This window comes from Otolemur garnettii, unplaced genomic scaffold, assembly GCF_000181295.1.
Source record: "Otolemur garnettii isolate 467f Iridium unplaced genomic scaffold, OtoGar3 scaffold00015, whole genome shotgun sequence".
In the NCBI taxonomy this organism is placed as follows: Eukaryota; Metazoa; Chordata; class Mammalia; order Primates; family Galagidae; genus Otolemur; species Otolemur garnettii.
The window spans coordinates 22,774,007-22,800,670 of record NW_003852410.1 but is presented as its reverse complement, the minus strand read 5'-3'; the positions used below and the strand labels follow the sequence as shown (position 1 = coordinate 22,800,670).

Here is a 26,664-nt window from a genome sequence, read left to right as displayed (position 1 = left end):
CAGACATGCTCCTACTTCAAGTGCTCTGCAATGGCTCTTTCCTCTATCTGGAATGCTCCTTTCCGAGGGAGCCTGTTATCTCTCTCCATGGTTCAAACATCACAACTCCACTGTCCCCTCCCCACCCTTGGAATCCCAATTTCCTTTATGCTGCTCTGATGTCTAATAGCACAGGTAACCTCTTAATAGTCCAGATTTTGCTTATCTGTTGTTAGTGTTCACTATCTGTTTCTTTCCCATTACCAAGTAAACTCCAGGAAGATGGGAATTTGCATTATTCTTTTGGTCTGTTTTTTTCATTGCACCTAGAACAGTGCCTGGCTTGTATTAAATAAGTGAAAGAATGAATGGAGATAAATAACAAAAAATGCTGTAACAGGGTCGTGTATAAATATTACTCTTAACTAGCATGCCTGGCTAAAGGATCACTGGCTATCTATGCAAGATTTCATGTAGATATTTCAAAATACAGATATAGGTCCTAATTTGATTTAAAAATATTCATTTACTGGCTTCATATGTCCAAATGTTTGGATTAAGCCTCTATAGAGGCTGTATTCAGGTAGATAAATAAAGTTTTCTCCTGGACATGATAAGAGACAAAGTACAATGGAACCTCCATAGTTGACCACCTCCCTACATGGACCACCTCTTTAAGTTGATCTAATTTTCATAGACCAGGTACATATCACATGTAGGTACCAGCAAAATAGACCCAGTTTTTTCTTTCTTTCTTTTTTTTTGAGACACAGTCTCACTTTGTTGCCCCGGGAGAGTGCAGTGTGTCACAGCTCACAGCAACCTCAAATTCTAGGGCTTAAGCAATTATCTTCCTCAGCCTCCCAAGTACCTGCCACAACAGGTGTCCTCAAACTATGGCCCGCTGAAGACATTTATCTGGCCCGTTGGGTGTTTTTGCCGTCGCTGCCTGTCCTGTTAGCAGCTGACTTGTCCCAGGGCCCGCACTCCGGCCCTCTAACAGTCTGAGGGACAGTGAACTGGTCCCCTGTTTAAAAAGTTTGAGGACCTCTGTGCCACAACACCTGACTATTTTTTTTTTCATTCTATGTGTTTAGCAGGCCTGGGCCAGGTTCAAACCCACTAGCCCCAGTGCATGTAGCCAGCGCCCTAACCACTGAGCAATGGGCACTGAGCCTAGACCTAGTTCCATATGTTGACCACTTCCATATGTTGACCCGTTTGTTACAGTCTCTTGGGTGGTCAACTTACACTGGTTCTATGATACATTCACTTCTTCCAGATATGAGTGTAAACCATGCCACTCTTCAAGGCTGGGAGGAATCCAGGTGTACAAGGCAGCCAGCTGATCTCTTTCACTCATGATTCTACTCTCCAGGTCTTTCTTTCAAATGCCAGTTGGGCAAATTTCATAATCACTTGTGGCAGTTTACAAAATAATGAATTGAAGTGGGATCAGACCGAGTAAACTAACACAGGGTCATTAGTATGTGGTGGTTTAAATACAAGGAACAGACATGAATTAATAATGTGTCTGGGCTCAGTGAGTGAAAGAAGGGTGAAGACTCTGTAAAGAACAAAGTGGGCCCTTCTAATAAAAGACTTGAGAAAAACACATGCCACTCTAGAACCGTTGGGAATGAACCAGCATAATGAAATACTGAGTAAGTCTACCAACAATCTGCTATTGATAACCTAAAAATTAAGTCAAGTAATGTCTCTAATAAAACATTTGCAAGCCAGTTACCCACAGGACATATTTTTTAAAGGACTCAACACAAGCAATGATTTTATGCTAACCTTAGATAGTAAACACTTGCAAAATCTGACTTGGGGCCTTTGTATTTTGTCGGATCCAGAGTAAATCCCTTAACAGCAAACAGTACAAAATACACAACCCTTAGATCAATACTCTGATGATATATGAAGGAGAGGAGAACTAAAATCATGAATTTCAAGATCAACATCTTTTATGAGATCCATGACATTGGAAAGCTCTCTTTCTGGTTCTCTGTAGTGGCAGAAGTGGCACCTGCCAGTTGCTCCAGAGAAACAAAATTTTAGCAATGGCTGGGGGCATCCCATCTCACCTAAGTAATTGTCATCCTCTGATTTCCCTGAGAAACTGTGCTGCCGCACATCAATATTGGTAGCACCAGCTGGAATTCGGACCACAGTATTGTAGCCTGGAAAAAATTTAGCAGAAGTTCAGTATTCCACAGAATGGTTCACTTCCTTTAAATATGCAATAAAAGGTAGGCAACAAAGGAATATAATATAATTCTCACATAATTCTGCTAGGTGCCTTAGAGTCAGACGGATAATGTACCATATCAAGATTAATTTCATGCTTGACATTAATACTTTTATGTATTACGTGCGGTTAACAATTTTCAAACTTTGACCATTTCCCTTCTCACGGTTCTTAGGAACAAATTCTTACCATAATGTACTGTGTTAAATGTTCCTGCCACTGTTTTGCATGAAGAATTATCGCCACCACAAACCCCACATTTATCTCTCCGGGCTTTTGAGTTTAAAACATGATCGCATCCAGCTTGCTTTTAAAAAGAAAACATTTGAAATAAATGGTAAGTATTATAGTGATTACAAAATGGCAAGTTATGTGTTTCTTTGAATGATCTGCATTCAGATGACGAGAATGAGAAGTCCCCTTTAAACCTGCAAGGATCTTGAACTCAAATTATATACAGTCATGCTTTTTAAAAGGTGGTCCTTGGGCCAGCAGCCATGGGCATAGCCATGGGCATCCTCAATGCCATCAGGAATGTAGAACCTCAGGCCCACCCAGTTCTACAGAGTTAGCATTTTAAAAGGATTCCCCAGCTGTTGCATCTACAGATTCATGTTTGAGAAGCACATGTCTATGAATAAGCAGAGGAAATAAAAAAAATCCTTTAGAAATAAAAAGGGGGTGTGTTAAGAACTGTATCTAATTAAGGCACTCATACCTCATCTTAAGAGAGCAGCAGCTGCCCACTGTAGGCTACTGTTGCCATGTAGAAATAGGAGGACAGTGTTGACATTTTCCAATTTTTGAAGGGGAGCTGGAAAATCTGATTTCTTGTGAAATCCCCTATGTTTAAATATGGACTGTGAATGCACATCAAAGCATGACTGAGGACAGCCAGCTTGAGGCCTGAGGCTCCAGCACATGGATTCCTGAACTTCCTCACACATTAACATAATGCAGCAGTGTACATTGAGCTCTGAAAAGGACACCAGAAACGACCAGAATCTGTAACAGAGTCCACACTCCTGTCCATTCTCTTCCTTTATGCGATATAATCTTTGAGGATAAATTCAACATGGTGCCATGGAATGAACTGACAAGGAAATCCACACTGTTGCTCTGAGGTGGGAAGTGTGTGAAGCTCTTAGGGCTCTTTCAATCAAATCCTACCAACCAGAACTCCAATTTGCCTTTAGATCATATGCAAGAAAATGAATACATCATCTCAGACCTGGCTGGACCAGGAATGACTTCCGACTGGCAAGAACAGTGAAATGGTGTCAAGCCCTTCTGGTGCTTTGCCACTTGCCAGAGATTCTCAATTTCCCTTTCAAGAATAATTAATGAGCATGTCACAGGTAGAAGCACTTGTGGTTAAAATCACAAAGACGAATCTGAATGAGGCCAGCTCTTCCTGGAGCACAGCTATTCAATCCAGAAAACCTGCCATCAGGAAGCATTTACTTAAGCAATGAGTTCAAGGTAAAGGAAAGCAAGTGTGTAAATTGTTATAATAAATCTTTAGAGGGAGATTTGTGCAGACCACCCACAGAGGCCAGGAAAATCTAGGGCAGTGGTTCCCAAACTTTGGCACAGTATGCATCAAAATAAGTTGATGCTAATGCTGGCCCAACATCCATGCTTTGAGAATCACTGCCCTGGAGACAGTGCACACATAACAGAATTGCTATTCTATCATGGAAGCCACAAACCACAGCATGGCAGTGGGACAACACAATGAAGAAAACACCATCTGAGACTTACTCGGCAAAGGCCCTGGACACAGATATCGTTAGTGTCCTGGCCACACGGGGTTCCATCTACCACTCTGTCTCGGAGCTGATAGTAGGCTGTGTTCCCTGCCACTCTGCAGAACAACTTGCATCGGTCCTTCATCAAAACTAGAGAGGAGAAACAGGATGCAATGTGACTTCTGTGCCTGGCCCCAGGACCAGCCTGCCAACAGCAGGCACCTACTCAGACGGACTTACTTCCACTGTACTTAGGGACCCAGCGCACGTTGGGAAGCAGCCCGTTGATGTTAAAATGCTTTCCATCAAAGTGGGCACACTGCTCATCTCGGAAGTCTCGCTTCTGCTTGAGACATGGCTCCGTGTTGCAGGACTTAAATTTCATTCTACGCCCTACACAGTATTTCCCACCATTTTTTGGCCTGAGAAAAAAGTAAAGAACACACGTTGTATTATTATATTTTCCCACACATCCTTCCCTCATTCATGACTTCCTGTCTTCTAGGGAAGCAGATTTCAGGTAGCAGATGACTGGGAAGGGAAAGGCAAGAGCTCTGAAATCCAGGTTCACATGCTGCCTCAATACCATTACGTATATAACCCTGGGCAAGTCACTTGATCCCTGCAAGCCTCGGTCCTGATATTAGTAAAATGAGATGTAGCTATCTTGCATGGCTGTTTATTGATTGACTGATTGACTGCGGGACTGCAGAGACTGGCATTGTGGGGGGGAAGGGAGTTCCCTATGTTGCCCACTCTGGCCTTTAACTCCTGACATGGCCTTGGCCAAGTAATCTTCCTGCCTTGGCCTCCCAAAGTGCTAGGATTATGGGCATGAGCTGCTGAACTCAACACTAAGTCTGTTTGGAGGATAAAATGGTAGGGAATGTAGCTTAAAGTATGAAATACAAAGCCTGAATCTCCCGGAGTGTTTTTGGTCCCTTTTCTTCAAAAGATTCACAGCCCTTGCAATTTGAAAATGTAAAAGGTGAAAGGTACCTGTGAGCATTTAGAACACTCCCTGTCTACCTTGCAACCTTGAATTACCATGGTAGACCATCATGAACTTGAGCCCTTCCACCTCCATTCATTCTGTCCCTAACCACCCTCTCTGCTGGCAACCATTGTTTTTGTTTGTTTCATAGATAAAATGTAATAAAGGGAATGTACCATATTTGAATAAAGAGAAGTGGGAAAGAACATACTGGTCTCATTAGCTTTTGTGTGACAGGCGAATGGAATATGCTTTGCAAAGCATCATGGTGCAAACTTAATCTCGGCATGCAACCCTGTACATGTATTTTCCAGATGTGATCCAGAAAGTAAATTATACAACATATCTATCAGCAGTCAGCAGCTTGCCAAGTTCATCATAGAATCATAGGAAGTCAAGGCTCATCTACCCAAGGCTAAAACAGCTTGGATTTCACAGCAACCCTAGGATGCCCATGAGACTGAAAGAAAAATTTTCACTTTTTTCTTTACAATGAATCTTTCAGAATAATTCTGACTATAAAAAGTAGAGTTTTTTCTTTTTCAAACAGGGGTTTTGATAAATGAGAAATATATCCATGGCCATAAAATACAGAATACAAGGTAAAAAGAACTCTGGAGTTGAATCTGGGTTCTGTTCTTGCCCTATCCTCATGATAGGGCCCTAGACTAAGTTCTTAATCTCCCTAGGCTTCTATTTTCCCCTTCTCTAAAATGAGTGCCCACAGTAGATGCTGGAAAATGTTAGCTGCTGGGTTATTATAACATGACAGCACTACCCAGTCTAATCCGATCTGATTCAGCAGTTGATCTGAGCACAACCTACGAGCACAGTGAGGCCTGGACTCAGTACCCAGGTCTCAGGAAGGCCCACCTAGGGAAGGCTGTCCTGTTGTTGTTATAAATGTCCTTTCCAGATCAAAGACTGGAGAGTAAAGTGAGGGCACCAGCTTTGCCATTACTAGCTGGGTGCCTCTGTGTAAGCTACCTGGTTTCCCTGGGCTCTCTCCTTCACATTTCACATATGAAACACAGATGATGACACTGAAGGGCTTGCTGGGAATCTGAGGGGCTTAGCAAGGAGTCTGAGAAATGTTTACCATTATTTATTATAAAGAAGACTGTATGGAGGGATGCAAAATGCCACTTTAACACAGTGTCTCCTTTGCATGTTTTCCCCATTAAGCCCAATTAAGCCTGTATGCTCTACATCTACATCATCAACTCAACTTGCTAAAGCTCTTTCATGTCCTGCCTGGGGGTAGGGCCAAGTGACAGGAAGTTCAGAGAAGTACTCTGCCCAAGGTCTAGCAGCTAATAAAGGAGCAGAGTCCGGCCAAATTCCCCCACATTCTTGCCCCACTGCTACAGTACCTCTGTGCTGTGGTCCAGAGTATTTTTCCTTTTTAGCAGCATTTAGAGATGCAGACCTGGTTTCTTGGATACCAAGCCCTTTTCTCAGTACCCCGGCACCCCAGGCCCATGCATAAAACATTACAGATTACACATAAATAATAGATCTGGCCCATATACCTGCTCAGGTGAAACTTGTTTTAAATGTGCTACAAGGAAGAACCCCCCCAATTCAATTTTTCTTCAGGTTGAAATTATTTTTACAGAATCTTTTTAGATGTCCCAACCGACTATGGATGGATCATTTATTTATTGCCTGAAAGTAACTCATATTTCTTTCCCTTTGAAAATAAAATTTTTAAAGTTGATTTTCTTTTCACTTTCTTATTTAACAAGCCTTAGCTGATTCTTGAAATGTATCAAATGCAGTTGTTCTTTGGACTGCAAATAGTTCCAACTTGTAGGTGGCTTCCCTTCAGATGGCAACAATTTCCACCTTTGCCTGCTTTGACCACTATAACATGGCAAATTGTATTTTGTAATTTATTTTTTATAAAAAACATTTTTTTTCATAAATACCACATTAAAAAAATACTAGGGAATACTGCCCAGGGTTATAAATGCAGACTCTGGAAACAGAAGGTCTGAATCACAGCCCTGCCTTTTAATAATGGTACAATCTTAGGCAAATTGCTTAACCTCTCTAAACCTCAGTTTCCTCATTTGTAAAAGGAAGACAATATTGATACCTACTTCATGGGGCTGTGGTGAGGATTAACTAGGTTAATACATTAAAAGCATTTAAACAAGCCCTGGCACACAGTGAGTGCTCAATAAGTGTTCAGCTAGTATAAGGTTCAGCAAACCACAGCCTCACCAGCCAAATCTAACCACATACTGTTTTTGCATGGCTTGTAAGCTAAGAACGATTTTTACATTTTAAAATAATGGAAAACAAATTTAAAAAAGAAGAGTATTTCACGACATGTGAGAACTATGTGAAATTCAAATTTCAGTATCCATAAAGTTTTATTAGAACATAAGCCAGACCCATATTGTCTATGTATGTTTCTCCCTATATTGGCAAGTATTAAGTAGCTGTAATAGAGACCATATAAACTACAAACCCTAAAATATTTATTATCTGGCCCTTACAGAAAAGTGTGCTGACCCAATTTTTGTCACTAAGTATGCACAGCCACTTGTGAGGTAGGCAAATAGCATCCTTGTTTTATAAACTAGGGAAGTACGTTCAGAAATGCTAAGTAACATGGCAAGGGCACAACCAGTCAAGTGAGAGGTGCTGGCTGGAAAGCCAGTCCAGCTCTCCCTGACCCGAAGCTCATGATTCATTCAGCTTCTCTTCCAGGCTGCCTCTTTTGAGACAGGACTCTTCCTATATCAAAGCTTGGCCTGTGACTTTATTTATTTTTATGCAAAGGCAGATTATAATTTTCTTTCTTAATTATCAATATGACTTAAACAAATGTGAGTCTTTTTGAATTATATGCTATTTATTCCCTCCTAAACAATGTGATTTCTGCCTGATTTGCAGGTACTGTGTATCAGGAAAAGCTTTAGCCAACTGAATTCACCTTCTAGTTTGGAAAAAAAATTATTTTATAATTTAAGAATTTAGCTGGAAAGGAGTATTTTGTCCATGTAAGCAAATATGAGGAGATGCAGTTTTAAAAATAATATTAACCACATTTTCTAACTATTAAAACTCTTTTAAAATAGTGCATGTCAAATTGGGATGGAAAGGATTTAGGAAAATTTCTAGATTAATTATTGTCTTACACAGCCAAGTCGGATTTTTCTTTCAAGCACATTATACAACCATGCTTGTTAACAGACAGAAAGGAAATGCGGGGTGAGGCATGACGGAAACCATGAAAGAATATTTTAAAAGATCTTCACAGGTACATTTTGCCTCAAGGAAAAAGCTGAACATTAGTCTACAGATGGACCCGAACAGAAATCTTATCTTTTATGTTTATTTACAATGCATGAGTAGGCAGATTTAAGGGTGGCACAAGAAATTTCAAATGATATACAATAAGCAGCCCCAAAAGGTAGTATGTATCCTACCCTTGAGGTTTTTAAGAAGGTGGCTGATAGCCACTTGTGCAGAGTGCTAAAAGGCTATCAGAAGACTAGAGGGGACGGGGTAGGAAGCTGTCTCAGAACATCTTTGATGATCCTTCCAAATGGGGCAGTGTATAGGCTGATTCCCTTTTTTTTTTTTTTTCCCTGAGACAGAGTCTCAAGCTGTCGCCCTGGGTAGAGGGCTATGGCATCACAGCTTATAGCAACTTCTAACTCTTGGGCTCAAGGGATCCTCTTGCCTCAGTTTTTCTATTTTTAGTAGAGACAGGATCTTGCTTTTTGCTCAGGTTGGTCATAAACCCATGAGCTCAAGCTATCCACCTGCCCTGGCTTCCCAGAGTGCTAGGATTACAGGAGTGAGACAACATGCCCAGCCCTTTATTCATTCATTAGTTATAGCTCTTTTCTAGTAATCATTTTTCAGTATTACATAACAAGTTCATCTGAATTGTTTCTAAAAAACTGTGCTGTAATTCTTTATTATAGCCAAATGAGAAATTCAGGGTTTTGGTGGTGGTAGTGGTGGTAGGGGGCAAAATAGACATATGCCTTGGATATTCTTTTTATGTAAGACTTCGTAAGCAGTTGCCATGGCGAAAGCCTAAATGGGAAAAATCCAGTTCACAATCTTCTCATTTTCTCAAATCTATGAGATTATTATTTTTAACTTTATCCTATCAGCTAATTTAAAAGCAAAATACAAGCATTAGGGGGAAAAATAAGTTCTGCCTTTCCTGAAGAATTGGGATGATTTTTTTTTTTTATTCTGACAGACTGTTACAATTCTATAAACCATGTTGTTTTAGCTACCAGGAGCTCAGAGCCAAATTTCAAGCACAAAATAGTAAGTAAAGGACCCAATGGTCTAATAATGCATCTTCTAGTTCTAAAGCTTAGTCTTGTTTTTCACTGTAAATTATGTTTCTGGTAGTCCCAGAAACATAATATTATCTTTTATTTATTTTATTTTTATTTTTTTGAGCCAGAATCTCGTTCTGTTACCTGGGAAAAGTGCAGTGGCATCATCATAGCTCACAGCAACCTCAAACTTCTGGGCCTGAGCAGTCCTCTTACCTCAGCCATCTAAGGAGCTGGGACTACAGGCACCCACCATGTCTAGCTAATTTTTCTACTTTTAGTAGTGATGGGCTCTTGCTTTTGTCAGGCTGGTATTGAACTCCTGAACTCAAGTGATCCTCCCACCTGGGCCAGGATTACAGGTGTGGGCCATTGTGCCCAGCTGGTGGTCCTAATTTTAAATTGTACTCTTTTACATGTTTCTTATAGGTCACATGACAATAAAATTAATTATCCAATCAAGGATCCTTTCAGAATAAAAATGAGGGCTAAGAACAATTTCTCCAAGGCAATAGATATAAATTGGGTACTATATGCAAACCAGGATGCATAATCACCTTATCCAAAGGATGTGAATCAAAATTGAGATTTAAAAAATTAAAATAGCATTTCAAGACAAAATATTAGGACCCCACCTGTAACACCAAATGCCAATTGAGATCAAAAAAGTTTTTGACCGAAATTAGAAAGCATATGGTCTCTACGACTTGCTCATCAAATATTGCATAATCCCATGAACAAGGCTACTTTTCATCTTTTTTGGCTTTTATGCCTTTTCAGAGGGGGAAAAAAGCCCTAAAAATATAGCACAAAGTATCTGGATGCTAAATAAATACATTCTTGAATCAGATGAATTCTGTGTGTGGAGGGGGGATAATCCACCTGTCCTTAGTAGAGTCATACTTTGAATTCTAAAAATGGAGCTCTACATTATATTCCAAGGGCTCATCAAACTGAGGAAAGGCATATTCCCAGTGAGGGGTGGCTGCTCCCCTCAAACCCCTTGAGAAGCATGACTGCAAACACTTTCACATTCTACAGAATGAACCATCTGCTCTCTGAATTTCTCTGAACAAGCTTTTAAACTGGGATTTGGATCTGATTTTCCCTTTCCTATGTCCCCTTCTCTTTTTCAATTGACTTGCCCAGAGCCATTATAATCTCAGGATTCAGAGACAGTCTCCTTCCTCAATTAGAAGGGACATCCGAATGTGCAAATAACTTGGAGGAGTTTTAATGAAATGATGTCAGTGCTGACACCTACTAGGTGGATTATATTATTTTAAAGCCACCCATAGCAAACAGCAAGGACAAGAACCTCTAATTGAGGTCTTTGGTGACTGGTTCTTAACTTCTGAATGTGAAATCTTTGTTTCTCTTTGAAGCTCAAGATCCTTTTCTGCTGAGATCTTTACACTGGGTGATTTTCTTTGTCTAGCCCATTCCAATGATAGAGTGATTTATCTCTCTCCACTTTTCACATCACTTCTAGAATTGCTCTAAGACTTTACAATTAAAAAGGCCAAGTACTTCTTTTGAATGAAGTATTACTGAATCAAAATGTTAGTAAGTTTGTAGTATCCACACCCTCATAATACCACTTAACTATAAAAAAAGAATTGTGCTCAAAGAAGCCACCAAATCACTTTTAATTTGTAGAAAATTCATCATCTTAGCTGTTAGTTGCAAGGTTTTTTAAAAAACCTTCAACAATACACACAGGTAGAATATACAGTTGAGTTTGAAAAGCAGTATGAGACTTATTTTACATGATACTTATGTCATACAATACATACCTCATTCACAATCTTTTCTACAAGTCTGAAATGATCCACAAATTATTTTCCAGTGGTATTTATTGTGAGGAGAAAGTAAAGTATAGGAATAATGATGACAAAAATTTTTCTTTTTTTGGCCAGGGCTGGGTTTGAACCCACCACCTCCGGCATATGGGGCCGGTGCCTTACTCCTTTGAGCCATGGCACCACCCCGATGACAGAAATTTTTTATATCACATGTGTTTGTGTCTAATTTTTTTTTAAAAGCATGGGCTATATTTTTACTATTATTTTAAAAACTAATAAAAACTGTAGATTATATAGGAAATCTAATGCCTATTCATTTTTATCCATAGCTACGGTGTTAGTTTTAGTGAGCAGAGTTTGTCTTACAGTCCTTTAATTGTTTTAGAGATTAATATTAGATGGATATGAAATAGACGTTAGACTATAAACAAAATGAATTAAAATAAATTGATCATCATCTGTGATTTGTACTACAGAGTATTTATTTCGACCAAGGTTTGCACATTAGTGGCCTACAGCTATGTTCTTATAATTCAGCTTTTTCTTATAAAAAATTTAGAAGCTTTGTCCACATTAGACTCTCTTCCTACCGCTCCACAATCAGCTAGATGCGAGTAGCACCCTGCACGCGGTCTCTGAGACTGTCCAACACTGCTATGGTATTGCACTAGCCCACTTAACTCCTTTAGTTCACCTCTGACTTCTCTCAGGAACAGAGTTCACTTTCCCTAATCTGAGCTGTTAAAAATAAATGAGTACTGCACAATGAAATAATTTCACATAAAGCCAAAGCACCTGGGGTCTTTAAAAATAGTTGTTGGTTTATGAATCAAAAAACCACCCCTATTCTGTAAAGACTTCTTCCTAGGTGCCCTAGCCTATACATGCCCAATAGGAAGTCTAACAAAGTACCATACAAGCTATTACTTACTTTTACTTATGTACTATTTTCTATTCCTTCTAAACTTTATCTCATAATGAAGATAACAATTTATTATCTACGTGTAAACAGCCCCCTTCCCAACGAACACAAGTCAGCTGTAATAAATGCTAGGGAAAGCTTGGGCACGGTGGCTCTTGTCTATAATCCCAGTAGTCTGAGAGGCCAAGGAGGGTAGATTACCTGAGCTCAGGAGTTTGAGACCAGCCTCAGCAACAGTGAAACCCCTTCTCTACTGAAGACAGAAAACCTAACCAGGTGTTGTGGTGGACAGCTGTAGTCCCAGCTGCTTGGGAAGCTGAGGCAAGAGGATTGCTTGAGCCCAAGAGTTTGAGGTTGCTGTGAGCTATGATGCCATAGCACTCTACCCAGGGCACAGAGTGAGACTCTGTCTTAAAACAAACAAACAAACCATAAGTAAGTCCTAATAAGGCTGGTAGAGTTTGCCATGGTCACATAAGAAGAATTATCCTGAAAGGCAAGAGACTCCCAATCAACAAACTGTCACATTGTGGGATGGGGAGACCCTCAGGTGTCTTACCTATAATACAACTAGATTGTTTAAAATGTAATTCCCAACTTGAGGTCCCAGGTCCCTTGGAGTCTATGAGCCCTTTTTAGTATTTCCCTTGACTTCTTTGTTTCCTTGTGAAAATCTATCTATTCACACTATTTATGCACTATCTCAAGTTGGGGGACTGGTAGGCAGTAGATATTCCTGATCGTCAAAACTGGGAAACTTGGAACAGCCTACACAAAGCCCTTCAATGGATAGACAAACTTCCTTGCGTGAAAAGTAATACAGAGAAGAGATGCCTGGGGCCAGAGAGTTTGGGTACCTTGGGTATAAGCAGCCCTTGAAGTCCACCTGCTATCTAACTTGGAAAGTCCTCTTCATCAGCCTTTAGGTAATTTATCCCCCCACCCCCCTACCCCTGTAGGAACATCCTGCTCCTGCCACAGCAGTATCGACACTGAGGACTTACTCTGGTCTGTTGCACTCCCGTATGGCTGTTTTGATGCCTCCTCCACATGTTCTTGAGCAGGTTCCAAAGTGACTCCAACTTCCCCAGGCTCCATCAGTCACGGGGACCTCCATTTCTTTGGGAACACAAAATCCAAACTTGCAGTGCTGTATTTAATAAGGGGAACAGTGAGGGAGAGCTTGGTGCTGTGAGTCACTGTAGGACCAGCTGTCCTTTCAAATACACCACACTTTACTTGTTTCCCACGTGCTGCTTGGAAATGCTTCAAATTCATCATCTCTATGATGAGACTGTACAGAGTTTTAACTTCACATTTATTGATTTTAGGCCGTGTCTTCATTTATAGCTTATTTGGATAAAGCTGGCCAGCCAGGGAGTGACTGGCTCTGGGTTGATAGAGTAACTCCAATGGTCGCCTTCAAACTGCTCGATTAGTCTACTAGGAAAAGCTAGGAGTGAGAACTGGCAAACCGGTTACAGACAGGGCCAAAGTGAGTGCCAGGATTTGTGTAATGTCTCCCACTGACAAGGCCTAGAGATATTACCAGGTACCGAGACTGGCATATGTTCCATTGCTTCCCATGGATTTGAAAACCCAATTTTAATTACATACGAGAGAGAGAGAGAGAAAAAGGCTAGTTACGTGAAAAGGCTAGTTACGTGATTCCTGTAAACTCACTCCAAGAAAGCACTCAGGCTGACACTGGAGCAAAATAGACACCTCACAGAGTCCCAAATTTTATTACTTTTTTGTTACTATTGGTTTCAGAGTCTCCAGCAGGAAGAAGGAGTAAAAAAAAAAGAGTAAAAATAAAACTCCACAGCAGGACAAGTGAGTGAAGAAGCCCCTTCCAACCCTTTGCCATTGTTGGGGTGTGAAATCCTGACACAAAGCTGAGGTCACCAAGCACTGGACAAAGGAACAGTGGTGGCAGTGGCCTCAGGAGGGTGAAACCCTGCAGCTCACTCAGATTTCTGAAGCAGAGCTGGTGGCAGCCGTCGTGATTTAATCCCAGTGAGGACACAGCCGTGGAGGGCAGAGGCAAAAGGCCTGAAAGGCCAGGGTGTGGGGTGGTGTGTAGGGAGACTGGAAAAACAAGAGGCAGGTGAAGGTCTCAGAACAGTCAGCCTCTCTGCTATGAAAGGCGAACCATTATTTAAACAGCGCAATTAAGCTTTCTCTGGTCTACCCGCCACCTCCCTGGTAATTATCCTCTGACAATATCTGAGGACATGTCCTTTTCCCTGGGCTGTTTTGCAGAGGCTTAAAAGGTTCTGCATTGGAACCCTGGAACACTCGAGAAACGTGGGCTGAGCCAGCAGGGGTCACGTCATTTTGGAAACCACTTTATCATCAGTCTTCTGTGAACATTTCTGGGAATATATGCACATGAAAACAAACGAACAGAGAGGCAGTGTGGCCTAGAGTATCACTAACTAATAGAAATGGAAAACGAGCCACTGATATAATTCAAGAATTTCTAGAAATTGCATTAAAAAAGCCCTGAAATTAATTACATTTTATTTAGACCAAGATATCTCAAATATCATATTCTTTCTACATGTAGTCAATATAAAATTATTCATGAGGTTTGTTTTTTAATAGTCTTTTCTTTGGTACTAAGTCTTCAAAACCTGGGGCATACTTTGCCCTTAAGCACATCTCCATTCAGACTGATATTTCAAGTGCTCAGTGGCCACATGTGGCAAGTGGCCACCAGAGTGGACAGATCAGGTCTACAGGAACAAAGCTCAACTGGTAAGGAAGTCTGCCCATGAGTGGTGGCTCTTGACTGGTAAGGAAGTCTGCCTGTGAGTGGTGACTCTTCAACTGGTAAGGAAGTCTGCCTGTGAGTGGTAGCTTTTCCATAGACTAACCCTGTGGTCTTAGGTGAGTCACGGAAGTCTGAAATAATGGGGACTTACCTGCCAGAGCTGTCTTGAGTATAACAGTGGCCATAATCATGACAAACATGTATACTGCCCTAGACTCAGTATCTGCCAGGCACTGTTCTAAGCTACACACACACATATTTATCCTCACAATACACTAAGGAGCAGGTATGATGGAATACAGGAATACTAGTACATATCACTTCTATTTCTACAGAAAAGAAAACGGAGACACAGAGGGATCAACACCAAGCATCAGTCGGGGAGCAGCAGGGATGGGACTGAAACACAACTCCAGTCTAAACATGCCTGCTCTGAACTGGAACACACTGCCTCTCAATTAGCAAATTTGAGACAATTGGGGACAATTTCTTTTTTCTTTTTTTTTAAACATTTTTATTTAAAATATTGGTGACAATTTCTGACATATAAAGACTGCAATTTTCACTAAATGTAAGAATAGTGAGATAGTTAAGTGAGGCTGAGACTCCAGGTTGTTCACCCAATATAATATTCTTCCCTTCATCCTTGGTAACAGAACCTATATTTTCCAAAGTTCCCCTACAGGTAGCGAAGGTCAAAGAGGCATCAACAGAATGCTCTGAGTGGGATTCCTAGGAAGGTCCTTCCAACCTTCTGTTCCTTGCCCTTTGACCTCGTTCTGCTAGAAGAGTGTGTGGCTGGAGCTACAGCCATTGTGTGGCCCTGAGGATGAGAGCCATTTGCATAGGAAGGTGGGACAGAAAGAGCCTAGAAGCCCGGGTCTCTCATGACTTTATGAACATCCCTAAGAGCTCCATAACCTGCCTTGCCCTTAGACTAGCCTTTTGTGTCAGGAAAAGAGCCAACATGTTTGTACTACAATAACTGGATCTGACCTGAACAAAATTGCTAACTAATATACAGTTAAGATCATAGATCTTGCTGCCAGGTACACATTTCATAAATTCTACAATATGAGGAGAAAATTCATATTCATGGATTTTAATAATGAGAAGTTTCCTGAAGATACATTGTTTTCCTTCCCTCTCAACACTTCTGACTTCAGTCTCTTGATCTCTCTCTATTTTGTAGACTTCACATCCACACATGAGCAAACTCCAAAGGAAGTTTACTCTCATTAAGCATTGCCATAAACATCAGAACAAAACAAAAGAGTAGCTTTATTATAGTGCTACCATTCAGCACTGCATTCACATGAAATGTAGTCCATATGAATGGACTCAGGGTAGTTTTTTTTTGGTTGGTTGTTTGTTTTGAGACAGGGTCTCAAGCTGTTGCCCTCAGTAGAGTGCAGTGGCATCATAGCTCACAGCAACCTCCAACTCTTGGGCTTAAGCAATTCTCTTGCCTCAGCCTCCCAAGTAGCTGGGACTACAGGCGCCTGCCACAACGTCCCACTATTTTTTGGTTATAGTTGTCACTGTTGTTTGGCAAGCCCAGGCTGGATAGGAACCACCAGCATCGGTGTATGTGGCTGGTGCCCTAGCAGCTTAAGCTACAGGTGCTGAGCCTCATGGTCGTTTTTGTAAAGAGAAAATTTCTCATTAAAAATTGGTCTACAGGGCAGCACCTGTGGCTCAAAGGAGTAGGGCACCGGCCCCATATACCAGAGGTGGCAGGTTCAAACCCAGCCCCAGCCAAAAACTGCAAAAAAAAAAGAGGCGGCGCCTGTGGCTCAAGGAGTAGGGCACCGGCCCCATATGCCAGAGGTGGCAGGTTCAAACCCAGCCCCTGCCAAAAACTGCAACAACAACAACAAAACAGTAAAAAAAGAAAATGGTCTACAGACAGTGCCCATAGCTCAGTGGGTAGGGTGCTGGCCACATACACTGAGGCTGGAGGGTTCAAACCCAGCCTGGGCCAGTTAGACAACAATGACAACTGCAACAACAACAAAAAATATCCAGGCCTTGTGGCGGGCACCTATAGTCCCAGCTACTTGGGAGGCTGAGGCAAGAGAATTGCTTAAGCTCAAGAGTTTGAGGTTGTTGTGAGCTGTGATGTCACCAGGATAATAGCTTAAAACTCTATCTCAAAAAAAAAAAAATGGTCTACAAATGAAACATTCCTTATTGGTATGACCATTGACAGGTATCCAAAAGAGAGGAAGAATAGGGAAAATTTCTGAGTATTTGGGAAACATGCACCAGGATAATTCATTTTACCAGCAAATATCTAAACAATAATTACACATGGAAACAACCATTATGTCATAACAAACCATTAAGTGACTGGTGACAGTGAAGCCAAGATAAAGTTAATTTTTCTTACAAGTGTCCCAAATCACTTAAATAATATTTTACATATGTGGATCTTTTTAAGAGGTTGGAGGGGAGACTTTGGAGGTCAATTCTGTCCCAAGGAAACTTGAAACAAAAAAGTTTCAAACCTTATACTCACAACCAAGGTTAAAATAAAAATGTTAATGGACTTAACAAGAGAATGGAGAAAATAAAGAGACTTTAGTGAGTCATTCATCAACATAACATTGTGTCAGCAGCCAAGACAGATTACTGCTGAGAGCAGGGCAGAAAGGAGAGAAAGAAAGAAAGAAATTAACCCAATAGCAAAAGGAGTCAGAGTTTGCCAGCATATACAGAAAAAGAACATATACTGCCAAATCTATGAAACAAAATAACAGAAAAAACCCACAAAATTTCTGTGCCAACATATCTACCTTCTTTGGCTTATAAAATGTATAAAGATTCTTCAGGGTATTTATACAGGGTGTCCATATAGCTTGTGTGCGAACACCCTGTATATCTATCTTTAGTAAAAGTGGCAAGAAATGGCCCCTTTTCTCAACTACTAAAAATGTGCCAAACATTTTCTCCTGCTTCTCTAAAAGCTCCCCAAAGATCCCCATCACTCCGAAGACATAAGATTGCCTTATAATCCCTTCTCTTCTACTTCTGTTGCAAAAGACAGAAGATTAGGAAAAGATGACAGGCATCCTCCAAGTTTTTCTGTGTTCCAGATTTGGTTGGGAAACCACACCAATACCTGGAGTTTGGAAGCCCATTCACAACAATTTTCCTAAATATAAGTCATTTCATCATGTTACTGAGAATTCTTTGTTGTGTTTTTTTCAGCAGTAACATGGGTCAAAAACACACACAGTGGGTGGGTGCATCAGGTTGACTAAAAACCACAGCATGATACCCACTGGTATTGGAGTGGAGACCAAACATCCAATTCAATATAACGGGGGGCTCTAACTCAAGCCAGCTAACCCTGTCCAATAGGTGTCATATTTATTGCCATCTTCCACCAACCAGTTGGGTCACTGTGTTTAGAAGGACTCTGAAGTCACACCTTGATCTTATAAGACACCATGTTCGATTTTTAACAACTGCCATAGAAACCTGAGAACCATATTCCCAAGCAAAACAATGATCCTCTGGCCACCAACAGACTAAGTTAAATGTCCTGTAAAAGGTTAAGAGTCATTCTTTAGCCAAAGAGATGTAATACTTTTTAAGCCAACAGACATCCCAGAAGCTATTATGCCAACATCCTTATGTCATTGTTGTCAGGCTGTTCTTAGGGAAAGAGGTACTCTCAAATGCGAGATCCCAGTCATTTTTGTACTGAACTTTCCATTTTTCAAATAACTTTCACTACACTTTATAACCATCCTGAGAGGTAAGTGGAGAACCCACTATTCCTCCTGTGAGATCCCTGGAAACTGAAGGAGCTTGGTAAGTTTGTGTTATGGCTGCTCCCAAAGATCCTGCTATCTCTTCAGATGAAGTCAAAAAGGAAACTGCAGCTGGCAGAGGCTGCCCAAAAGATGTGTGCAACTCTAGGCAAGTCACCTCACTGTTCTCAGTCCCCCGTCTAGAAAACCAGACAAGGCAGAATTGAGTTCCACCATCTCTTAGGTAGGACTCCTTCTGCTGAAACATTCCAGGTCCTATAATTACAAGGTAAAGTGGAGAAAAAGGCATTAGGATAAAAATATAGAATTAAAAGTAAGTAAAGCAGATGATGGATGAGAGAAGAAAAGAAAAATATATATAAGAAAAATAAATGACTTAGAAATACAGTTTAGGGATTATATCACTGGTAAGTGACAGAATGCCATTATCCATATGGATTCAAAAAAAAGTCAAGATTTGTATCTAAAACTTTTTGTAACCAAATTTTGGGACTGGTGATGATGCTAAATCACTAACATGCCACTGGCTTTTGTAGATGCACAGCAGGTGCGGAAGGGTAAGTTAATTATATTCCTAGGGGCGTGAGACACCGTTCCCACTGGGCACACAATGGCAGATTTTGTTTAGTTATTAACAAATAAAGAGAACCATTATAACCCTTAGAACCAGCTCACGAGAATTTGGATTTGGATATATCCTAGGTGACATTGCACCTTAGCCCATTAAAGGAAAGGACACAAGTTGGCGAAAGCCTGGTATCACAGCATGAGCACAGTAAATTTACCATATCTCTGTATTTCAATTGTGCAATGTTCTATCAACTTAATAATAGCTTTCCAATACCACCCTCAAAAGAGAGAGAAGAAAAAGAACACCACCACCTCACATTAAATATACTCATAAATTGAAAAGCACTTTGGAATTTTAGAAATGTGAAAATGAAAGAAGGTCTCAAATTGACAGAATGTCCTAAAATTGAGGCAATAATGATAGGGATACCCTGATGCCAGCATTTTGCTATAATATGAGTTTCATAATTTCAAGCTGAACTGTCTCAAAAAGATATGCATGCTAAAACAGGTTGTTATTATCTTACATTCTAAACATTGGCAGCTGACTGACTGTACACCAACTCCTGTGCATTTCTGCTCTAAGAGAGAAGGATGAAATGGGGCGTTACTTGCCTTTCCAGGCTCACACTCTGTCCCGTCAGCCCAGGGCGTATGCTGCGTCCGGCAGCCTTTGTGAGCTCCATCCACATTATTGCACCAGAGCCGCCTGCATTGCATCTGTTCAGTTCGGGTGAATGACAAGTAAGTGACAGTGTGATTAAGATGGTTTCGGACAAGAGAAAGATTGCTTTCAACTAAGGTTTTGCTGGTGATTCAAGGTAGGTGAGAAATGGGTCTTTTTTTCCTTCGTATAATAAATGACACAGTGTTCCAAGGGATATAGAGTGCAGCCTATAAGACAAATTTCTGTGCCTGGGAGGACTTACAGTGGTGCAAAATGAGAAGCAGAATGCACTGGAGGTTTGGCGCCTGTACTCAGTGGTTAGAGCGCTGGCCACATACACCAGGACTGCCCAACAACAATGACAAATGCAACAAAAAAAAAATAGCTGGGCATGTGGTGGGCACAAGAGAATCACTTAAGCTCAAGATTTTGATGTTGCTGTGAGCTGTGACACTACAGCACTCTACTAAGGGCAACATAGTCACACTCTGTCTCAAAAAAAAAAAAAAAGAAGAAGAATGCATTGGAGATACCCATGACATATATGGTCCTCAATGATATGTCCCCATATTACAGATAAAGAAACTGAGACTCAAAGTGATAGAGAAGAACACTCAACATCACACTGAAATTGTGTGGCTTGAATTTAAATTTTCAGCAAGGTTGTGATTACCTGTAATTTATGTTTAAACTTTGGCTTGAACCCCTAAACTAGTGGTTTTGTTTTTTCTACTAGGTCACATAAGGTCATGGTCCTTATATTATACTCCTTTCTAAGACTTTTAGAGGTTGTCAGAGGAAAGAAGAGACAAAAAATTGTGAAATATTTTGGGCATACAAAAAGTACCCCCCAAAAAAGAACATAGGGGTACCCATGTACCTACCACCCAGCTAAGAAAAGAAAACTTCACAGGCTTAGTGGAAGATCTTACCTACTTATCCAGGGTCCCTTGCCATTCTCACCAGAAGGGACCACTGTCCTGAGTAGGGGTCATCACTTCATCCTTTCCAATACTTTTTCCACATGTTATGTGTAAGAATCTTCCCATAACATACAGCTTTTAAGCTTTATGTAATAGTACCAGACTGATATATCCTACAACTTGCTTTCTTCCTTCTTCAGATACTATGTTTTACAGACTTATCCCAGTCAATATCTGTATATTTGCCTCTATTTCAGGGCATACTTTTAAAAGATAATTTTTATTTTTATTGCTCTTAATTATTAAACTGTGGTCATAGAAAAGTTAAGAAGATATTAAAAGTAATTTTTTTAAAAAATAGAAAAAAAGTCCCAAACTACCAAGGCTTTTCTGTAGCTTTTCCTCCCTTTTAGACTTGAGAACACACTCTGTAAAAATTTTTAAAAATCATATTAGGAGCATGTTCCCAGTTACAGATCATTTTCAACTGTTACATAATATTCCACTTAACAGAAACATTATAATTTGCTTAACCTTTCTTTTTCTTTCTTTCTTTTTTTTTGCAAGTGTAAAATAAAGTTAATTGAGGAAGCTAAAGATAGGTTTACAGAGCCAGAGCAAGAGCAAGATACAGGTTTACTAAATAGAGTATGCTAGCCACAGACAATGAATGGGCCCCTTGTTGTAACCAAAAGGCTCTGGTAATGGTCTTGGGTCCCATATTCTACTTCATGGATTGGGTCCTCCTCCTGGTTCAGACACATCTCCATGGAACCACAGTGATAGACAGTTAATGACATGATAATTAGCCTTACGTTACTGTATGTCACTTTCCAAATCTTTTCTTTCCCCCATTTCTTCTATGTTTCTTAGCTTATGGTGTTATGCTCATTTTGACAATTAATTTTTTCCTTAAAATATTCTGCTTATTTAACTTTTTTAACTTAATTTTTATTAAATCACAACTGTATATATTTATGGGGTATAATGTGATGATTTAATATGCAATGTGGAATGCTTAAATCAAACTAATTAACATAACCATCAACTCACTTATTTTTGTGGTAAGACATTTATAATATACTCTTACTTGTTTTGAAATGTACCGTTGGATTGTGCACATTAGGTGAGATCCTACCAAATACCCTCCCTCCATTCGCTCTCCTCCCTTCTCTCCCCTCTTTCTTTCTGGGCTATATTTGTGTTTTATCATTCTGGGCATTTCGATGACTTCTAATTTTTACTATCACGAGCAAGACAGAAATGAATATCATTATGGGAACGGTCTTCTCAAAAATATTTTATCATATCCTTGGAATCACTGTACTTTCCAATTCTCCATGTAGTCTTCAAAGCCTCTCCCAGCAAAACAGGCACACACACATACCCCCAAATGATAGAATGGGGCACCCCACAGAAGCATAGTTCTACTGATATGTCACCCAATAGCCACTGGGTCCTACAGCTCGTACAAACATCCATGTCATATACATCCAACTATCACACCTAGCCCTGTGGAGCCATCACCAGAAATGATTTCAAACTCCAGGTGGTTAGGATGCAACTTTCACAAGGTCAAAGAGGGCAAGAGTTTGGCTCCCGAGTTCCCTCTACTGCATCTAGACAAGTCCTTATAATTTAAATCACCTAGACAAGTCAAAGGGCATGAAAAGAGACACGGAGAAAAAGCTGAGCTCTTTAATCACCAGCTCTATCACCCTGTCCCCTCTTAACTTCACCTTCTCACTTGTTCAGCAAAAGAGATGATGGCATCCCCCTCCTGGGCTGTCCTGAGAGTGGGGTGAGAAAGCACAGGTGGGCACCGTCTGACAGCATACAAGCAGCCTCATCGTAATCCCTGCCATCACTAATAGCCCATTTCATTCTCAGTTTTTCCCTGGGTACTTTATATGACAGTGAGAATCCAACAGAAGACTAGGAATAAAACGAAGTACAGAATCAGTGGATGAGGGCAGAAGCAGCCCACACACACTTACCATATATGGGCACACCTGAGAGCCTGGTCCAAAAATCAGTTCACATTGTTTGTTCACGTTGTAAAGAAGGCCTGGCAGTTGGGGAGGCAAAGGGTAGGGTCTGGATTCAGGTTCATTAAGTAAACACTCGCCATAACCAGTGCTGCGGAAAGCAGAAACACATAGATGGTGAGATGCACTGTTTACTCACACTGTGAAGAGGCCCAGCATTTGTGGAGAAAAAGTAGGGTCAGGATTCAGTTTTGTGAAGCAGATGCTTGCAGCAACCAGGGCTATAGAAAGCGGGAGCTTTCTGACCACAGTGGCCACCAAAGTCTTCAGCTGAACGTGAAGGGCGCCCCACCATTTTAAAGACAGAGGACAATTTCACTTTTACATTTGCTTCCTTCTTTTTGTCCAAGGTTAAATCCAGAAGCTGAAGTTATATTTCTGCTCTATACTTGGTGGAACCACAAGCTACGTATTCAACATGGTCGGTAGGAAACGCACGCTGTATCTATTCCAGCATTTATTTCAGGGTAATTATCTGTTTATTTTTTTACTATCTTTCTCCAAAGACTGAAAGTTTCTTAGAGGCAAAGACAGGGTCATTGTCATCCAAGCATGTGCACCCATCCATAGCAACAGGTGTACAGTAAATGTTTGCTGAAGGGATGAGAGAGTGAAAGGACATTCAGAGGAAACACCTTACACCATCTGGTTAAAAAGAAAAACAGCAGCCCTTCAGTTCTTTCACTTTGCTGCAAACACCTCTCTTGGAAAATTCACACCCGGTGAGTTCTGATTAATAAAGCCTCTTCTTCCCTGTGGTTGCAGAAATATACACCCAGTGACTTGGAGATAATCACTTAACCTTTCATACTTCTGGGAGAGAAGAGCAATAAATCTGTGACACAGGGTCATTGTCTAATGTAATTGGATCTCTGAGCAGCCTAGCAGGAGAAGCTTAAAAAACAAAACAAGAAAAGAAAGAAGAGAAAGGGGTGGAGGGCAGAGAGGGACAGAGATGTCCTCAATTCAACACATGAGGGCTGCTGCAATTTCCACCCACCCACATAAAGTGCTTTGGAATCGTCTCACTACTTCACCCCTTTCCAATCCAGAATTTCTAAGTTACAAGCATAGAAACACCTAAGGCCTGCAGCATGGAATCACATCCACAGTCCTTCTCCCAAGACCTGAACAGAGTTCAAAGCCCTACCCAAAATGAAACCACCATTTACACGTTCTCTTTGAGATCCCAACCTTTTCTTCAGCCTAGTTTGTAATCTTCTAAACTCTGGCAAGAATATTTAGTACACAGATGTCAAAGAGCATTTTTTTTCCCTCCTCCAAGGAATGTCAATAAAAATAACAACCCAAAAGGAATGCTTGACTCTGTATTTTCTTTCCCACAACTAGTTCACCGCATGTAGGGCAGATATTAGAAGACTGTGCTAAAAAAAAAGTTCAAGTCTTACTCTAGAAACTCAGTGATATATTTTCGACTACACTTTGACCACATCCAGGGGTTGGTATAGAAGTTCAATGTTGGAGCCATGACATGCTGGGGACTCTTGACTCCTTCTTCTTTACATTTATTGTTGTCATCATGAGGCATGTTAAACCTAAAGCAAAGGAAACAATGATGAGAATGTCAATAAACCCCAAAAGATTGTGGTTGTTATCATTGCTTCAGGAATGCATCTGCCTAAGAAAAAAATTTAACTAGCTGCTGCGTAAGAACCTGAATCTCGGTAAGTAAAACATAATGTGAGACAATTCAAAATGGACTGTAGTTTAAAATATAATTCTCACCCTATTTAATACCTTTGATGTATAAAAAAAGATAAGTTGGGCCATTTATTTGGTTGAAGCGTACTTTTTGGAATTACAGAGGCTCTGCGCGTGCTGTAGTTTGTGCTAAAATAAAGTAGTTGGCATTCCTAATAAGTCGTTAAAGGACAATTTACAGAGTCAAGAGTTTGGCAGGTTATGATAACACTGTAAATATGAAGAGTGAGTCAGGTGTCAAAAATCGCAGCCAAAAGCTTTCTACAAAGAGACTCACTATGGATCTTGGCATTTTCCCCTCCTGGGGTCAGGTTTACAAATGATCTACCAGTGTAGGTCTATCATTATAAAGGTATGTGAGGTTCGCGCACAATAAAACCCATGAAAGAACGTGGCAGGCATGGAAACCAAAGGTATGCCAATTCAACTGGCTTCCGTCAGAGATGGCAAATAGTTTCGTGCTTCATGCCAATGCTCATTGATTGGTACTAGCTTCTTGAAAAGTCAGGCACAAAAGGATTCTTAAATTAATCCAGGCTCTGCCTGTGAGAAGGACCTGAAGGACTGCCAATGATCTCTTGGGCAAGGGAGGGAACTCACAGCAGCGTTAACACATACTTGCCATTCTTGGCTTAGTCAGAGGGAATGGGGGAGAAAAAGGACAGGAAGCATTTCTTTAATTCAGAAACTCAATTCTATGACCCACATGCCATTCTCAGCTCAGGCATTATACAGATCGGGTGATAAGCTCAAAGGGGTCACCTTCTCTCTCTGGATGACCATCCCCATCCACAAAATTGATGTATGTGATTAACTGAGCATTGAAGGAGCATTCCCTTCCCTCGTTCATCTTGAACACAGAAATAAGTGAGACAGAAGTGTGCAGACATGCTTCCTAAGGGAGTCAAAGCCGGGATAAAAGCCTGTGATGTCTATTTCATTCATTTCTCTTGTGTTCTGTTTTCTTTTTCTTTAAAAAATGTAGGCACCTCAACATTTGCCAAAAGAGATAAGAACACTAGATTATGTCTTGATTGAACTTGGTAACAGTTCTTAAAACTTAAGACTTTCATGCTTAAGAATCCATTTCCTGAAAAGAATGACTGCTCTGGTTTGCAACTCCCAGTGCACATTGTAATACCTACATCAACAAGCCCCTGAGAAGCAAACTAGTCAAATCTTAGTTGATTTTCTGTGGTCGAAAGCAGCTGGTGTTTTTTCTCCACCCTGACCATGACTTGATAAAATCAAGTTTATTTCCTTATGTAAATAGACAGAAAGTGTATTTTCATTCAAATCTGGGGCATACTTTCTCACTGCAGGGGCCATATGAGAAGGGACACTAAGTAAGGGGCTTCCTGGGGGGAGGGAAGGAGGAAAACCTGGTCTGCTGAACTAGGAAGTCTAAAGGGCCCATAAGAATATGGGGTATAAGGTAACCTAGGTAACCAATGACCAATAGAAAGAGATAGTCAATGACCAATAGAAAAGAGCAATACTGCCTGGAGGTGCAGAGAGGCCAAGGAAAGTTTTGCAGCAATTTCAAACAGAGAGGGTACTTATACCGGAGATGCCTTTGTGTCTCCTCTTTCACCTCTGCTTCCTCGTGAGAAGGACCCATTTCCATTTCTCTTTGGAGGTGCTCTAAACCTTCTCTTTGTTATTCTTAAATAGAATTCTCTTTGTTATACTGTAATTGTGCAAGTTACTTTTATTTTCTAGTTAACCTGCTTGTTCTGCTCCAATTTTATTTTCTGTTTTCATTCATTTTTGCTTTCAATTACTGCTGTCCTTTGGTTAAACTTTCTAGCTCAGCCAAGTAATTGAAATAGGTCAACTGGGTTTGGGGAAACAGGACCCACCCAGCTCCCAACACTGAAAAATGATAAATACTTAATGAACATTTAACAAAGATAACCAAGAATTTTCATCATTCACAATGTACCAGGAAGTGTGTTAAATGCTTTATGCCATTTAATCATTTACTTGACCTAATGAAAAGCATCAGCTGAGCCTCTCTAACCCTCAAATCCAAAATGCTCCCAAATCTGAAACTTTTTGAGTGACAACATGACACAAGTGGAAAACTATACATTGGTACTTACAAAAAAACTTTGTTTGATGCATCAATTAAAAATATTATATAAAA

General features: G+C 40.5%; 1 protein-coding gene across 1 annotated transcript in view; it reads right to left on the bottom strand.

Annotated features, from left to right (window-relative positions):
- The window catches only part of ADAMTS9 (ADAM metallopeptidase with thrombospondin type 1 motif 9), a 172,315-nt gene that overhangs the window by 110,247 nt on the left and 35,404 nt on the right, over window positions 1-26,664 (bottom strand). The window contains exons 9-16 of the mRNA XM_003785516.3: window positions 24,203-24,349; window positions 22,743-22,884; window positions 19,771-19,875; window positions 13,029-13,174; window positions 4,225-4,406; window positions 3,998-4,134; window positions 2,423-2,540; window positions 2,070-2,165 (exon numbers count right to left, since the gene is read on the bottom strand). Of these exons, the coding sequence (XP_003785564.1) occupies window positions 2,070-2,165; window positions 2,423-2,540; window positions 3,998-4,134; window positions 4,225-4,406; window positions 13,029-13,174; window positions 19,771-19,875; window positions 22,743-22,884; window positions 24,203-24,349 (1,073 nt within the window). The remainder of the gene's footprint in view (window positions 1-2,069; window positions 2,166-2,422; window positions 2,541-3,997; window positions 4,135-4,224; window positions 4,407-13,028; window positions 13,175-19,770; window positions 19,876-22,742; window positions 22,885-24,202; window positions 24,350-26,664) is intronic.